Genomic DNA, 4,614 nt, shown 5'->3' with positions numbered 1-4,614 from the left:
TAATTTATTTCAGCATTATGGAATCTTTAGAATGGTATCCAAAAGTAAGTACTTTTTTTGAGAATTAATATGGTTTCTCATCAGGTAACTATCAAAGATAACAGTTATGATTTTCTGTTTTCTCTTCTATTCCTTTTCTTCTGAGGACACGGAGTCTGGGAGAAGGATATTTAAATCAAAATAAAACAGCTGATTATGTACAAGGCAAAGTAAGTAAGGGCATGCAAGAAAGGAGCACAATTGAATATACCTCATCAATAGAATAAATGTTACGCTGGTCAGCAGTATACATCAGAACATCTTGTTAAAAGATAAAAAAGGATAAAATAAATTAAAAAAGAAAACATTTTCTCTTACATTGAATCATTTCAATAATGAAATTTTGAGAAATCACTCTCCTTATTTAGCAGTAGAAACCATTTGACCAGAAAAGAAAAACACAAGTGGTAGTAGTGAAAGAGTATAAACTCATTCTAACCCTTGGCATAATTGACATTGGCTGGCCATCCTGAAAACGAAAAAGTCCACCATTAAAATCCTTGTCATAATTATTTAAATAGCACACCATCTTTGCTGAACCAAAATTGTCAGGAACAGTATTAAATAAAATTCAATAAAAGAGAGGAGTAGTGGAAAGTGGAATTCTGACTGCAAAGTGCCGCTGTTTGAGGTAGGGTCTATTATCATCACTATGCCACCCAATACTTGCACCTCTGCTCCAGCTGTTTGATTATTCATAAATACAATAAGATAAAGATTGTAAAAGAAGTAACAACCAACAAGCAATTGATGGTCCTTAAGATAGAGTAGTAACCTAATTAGAGCAGTGAATAACAAAGAGCTCGTATTGACAGTTGAAAAACTCATTTAACTTGTCTTTCAACCTTTCTGTGAAAAAATTTGATTGAGTTGAAAATTTCAATAAAGGGAAAGATGATAAAAAAAAAGAGAGTACCTCAGATAGGAATGAAGGGAATGAGGAAGTGGTAAGAGTTGGTGGCAATAAGATGGAAGAGAGTGGTTGAGAAGATATTGGGTCTATAGCCAACAGTGCTGCTACTCTTGTGTATGAATTCCAGCTCCTGACAATGGAATAAATCAAGATAAGGGAAGAAAAGAAGCGAACAAGAGAATCTGATGAAAAGGAAACCTAACCTTGCATTTTTCAGGGGAGAGAAAGTTGGGGACCATCACACGAGAGTGTTGCGAACCACAACAAACCTCACACATTCCTAATCCTACTTTTTTTTTCAATTTCCGTTTCTATTTCTAAATCTCATCCATTTTCACTTTTAAATTGATGCATATTTCACTTTCAAACTGATGCATAGACCCTGTAGTCAATAAAAAATGTTTTCATATTTCTGGCAAGCCTAAAGAAGGATTATCACTTCATTGATTTTCTTGAAATCAAAGTCCTATACAACAACACACCTTAACTCAAAATAACAATTAATCATGATAATATGACATATATGTAACAAATTCAAAGCAATACCTCTACAATAGTTTCTAAACTAATTTTCTTCCTCCACTTGATCATGTTATCACACATTAGCTTTGTTTTTCCGAAATTTTAATAGTGCCTGAACCAATTCCTTCATTGCATTATAACGAAAATTTCGTTGCAAAATCAGTAAGTAAAAATATCTACACTAATTATATCGCCATCAAATTACTAAATAATCGTAAAAATAACAAGTCAAATCCGAAATCAAAGAAGTAATCAATCAAATTAAATTAATGTGAAGAAAATCACAAAATTAACAAAAAAAAAGCTTCCATAGGAATGCACAAAAGAATGCAGAAGGAGATCTCAAAAGTTACCTGTCATGACCTCAGGAGATGTGTCGAAGGAATAGCTCCTCCTTTGACAATCACGTTCACCACTTTCTCTGCAAGACACAACCACTGAAAAATTTACACCAAGAGACATACACGACTGAATTTGCCAAAACCGAAATGAAGGGAGCAACACGCTAGGAGATCGAAGAAAAGGAATAGAAGATTTACTGTTTTTGGCAAGATCGGCGAGTGCGTGAGTGGCGTGCTTGGCGGTAGCTCGATCCGACTCCTTCTATAAGAAAATGGAGTTGAAGATGAAAACCTGCTTGGCATCGTGGGCGTCGCCGGTTACTCACCCTCTGGTCTCAGACGCTATAGCGAACTTGATGGTGACAATGACGGCAAAGAAATGAATACGATAGTGTACATCTAGAGTTTCATTCTCACTTTTCTTTCTCTTCTAATTTTTTTGGACAAATAGATTTTTTGGAGGATGGACTATTTATTTGGACAATTAGGTTTAAAAATTTAAACCAACATTAATTAATAGAAATTTCATATTTAGCCATAATAAAATATGTTATGAAATTTTTTTAAAACTTCCAAAAAAATCCCATAAACAAACATCCCATAAACAAACAGAAATTTTGTAGTGATCGTACTATCTTTTCTATCATTGTTATCATTTATATTTCTATTATTTTAATGATATAATCATATTTTGTCATTCTTATTATCTTTTCTACCACAGCACTAATAACATCATCAGTCTCTTTTCTTATTTTTTGTCCGATATTATTTTTTTCTAAAAAAAAAATTCGTGTTATAATTATTTTTATTCTTATAATATTTATTTCTTCCGACAATAGTCGTTGTAAAACAATTTTTAAAAATAAATTTAGTAATAATTTATAAAAATTTAAAACCCTATCCTTAGAAAAAAAATCCTCACAAAATTATTTATCACAAATTTATTTATCGTCCTAAAATTTAACAATTTTTTATCGGCCTAAAATAAATTTGTCAATAAATTAATTTTGTTTGAAATCGCATCTTTGTCCTTCGAAGAAATAGAAGGAAATCCGAAACCGGATTGAATGTTTACCCTTTATTTTATACTAAAATCATTGATGTCCATTACAGCCCCCATGTAACTGGATGTATGTTGCGATGCATTCTACATTTTGTGATTTTGTCCATCAAACTCAAATCGAGATTCGCTATAACGGCACTTGGGAACGTTGAATTCAAAGGTGGCCTGGTGAACACGAACAAAATACACAAATATCCAAGGTGGGTACTATATATATTGAATTCAGTAAACAGCAAACAAAATACAAATAATACACCTGCACAAATGATAAAAGCCCAATTGCAACACTTCAACAACGAGACTAATTGCCTACTTTCATAACTAGACCATGACACAGGGTAACCTATACAGCTAGCCATGTATTACATTATTTGGACATGAACATGCAGAGCTTGATCTGATACACACAGAAGAGAGGGTTCAGTGGTTATGATGATGACCGGGCATTTTTTCCTTGATCTTGTCCATGAAGCTTTTCTTCTCATGATCCCCAGGGTGTTGGCCAGCAGCACTGGTGGCGGTGGTAGTGGTGGTGGTGGAGGTGGTTGTCCCTTGATGGGGAGAATGGTCCTTGGCCATCCCTCCTCCAACGCCGGGTATTTTCTCTTTGATCTTTTCCTTTAATCCTTTCTTCTTCCTCCTCCCACCTTGTCCGTCATCCTCAGACTAGCAATCATGCATGCAAATTATTAGAATTAATGAAGAAATGAGTAACATATAACAAAGAAAGATATTGTTACAGTAAATACTTACAGAGCTAGAGCTGGAGCCAGAATTGTCGTCGTCCTTCTTGTCCCTCCCTAACATATCTCCCACTGTCCCTTTCTCTCTGGTTGCACCACCACCGTATGGACCGCCACCTAAGGTTCCAAGTCCGGCGATCCCTCCACCTCCAGAGGCATGTCCAGTAGTGGCTGTACTTTCAAAACCGGTAGTAGTGGTGGGTGTACCGCCAAAACCTGCGGTAGTAGTGGGTATACTCCCAAAACTGGTGGTGGCAGAGGCGGGTGCAGCAACACCGGTAAGGTGGATGGGTTGGCCATGCTCGTCGGTTAGTTTAACAGGATTACCCTGTTCATCAGTGAGTTGGATGGGGTTGCCATGTTGGTCACGTAGTTGGGCTTCCGCCATTGTTTCCGCACTTCAACTTCCAATTGAGTGATGATAAGAGTACGTAGCAGGTTAATTTACTATGGCACTTTAAGACCTGGTAGCAAACATCGATTCCTTTATAATAACTTGAGCAAAGAAGCCAATGGCGGTGGAGAAGAATAGAAGATATGCATGTAACTTGTCCCGAATATACGTGGCTACCACATTACGATCCTCATGCCACGTTAGTGGAAACCGAGACACATGTCGATCCATTTGCTTTTACTGCTATCCCTTATGCTATACGACATTCTCACCTCCGGGGCAAAATTTATTCTCATCTTACAATAGCTTTTAATTTTAGGGAAAAAATATGGTAAGAAGTTAATGCGGTGGTCATCACGTGAAAAAGGAAAAATTCACCCTCTTATTCCCTCCACGCTAATTACCTTGTAGGGGTGTTTATGTTCCGAACCTAAAGATTCGTCCGACTCTAAACATTTGGAGAATTAATTTGGTGTGATTTTATTGGATTTAGAGTTGGATAAAAATCTCAAAATTAAATTCGGTCATTATTTTAGACCGAGTTCGGATCAAGAGGCGAACTCGACTTTATCTGGTCTATGTACATCTTAAGAAAACTA

At 36.0% G+C, this 4,614-nt stretch overlaps 1 protein-coding gene and 1 pseudogene across 1 annotated transcript; both read right to left on the bottom strand.

The window, feature by feature from the left end:
- Window positions 1-231: 231 nt before the first annotated feature.
- On the bottom strand, window positions 232-2,260 carry LOC140180967 (uncharacterized; annotated as a pseudogene).
- Window positions 2,261-3,062: 802 nt separating this feature from the next.
- LOC112764726 (uncharacterized) lies at window positions 3,063-4,274 on the bottom strand. The gene is made up of 2 exons (XM_025810487.2): window positions 3,632-4,274; window positions 3,063-3,544 (listed from the first exon to the last, which is right to left on the bottom strand). The coding sequence occupies exons 1-2, from the start codon at window positions 4,007-4,009 to the stop codon at window positions 3,299-3,301; spliced, it is 624 nt and encodes a 207-aa protein (XP_025666272.1). The 5' UTR covers window positions 4,010-4,274; the 3' UTR covers window positions 3,063-3,298.
- Between the last annotated feature and the right edge of the window lie 340 nt (window positions 4,275-4,614).

Source organism: Arachis hypogaea, chromosome 17 (assembly GCF_003086295.3).
Source record: "Arachis hypogaea cultivar Tifrunner chromosome 17, arahy.Tifrunner.gnm2.J5K5, whole genome shotgun sequence".
In the NCBI taxonomy this organism is placed as follows: domain Eukaryota; kingdom Viridiplantae; phylum Streptophyta; class Magnoliopsida; order Fabales; family Fabaceae; genus Arachis; species Arachis hypogaea.
Note: the sequence above shows the minus strand (reverse complement) of the source record. Positions and strands in the feature narration are given on the sequence as shown.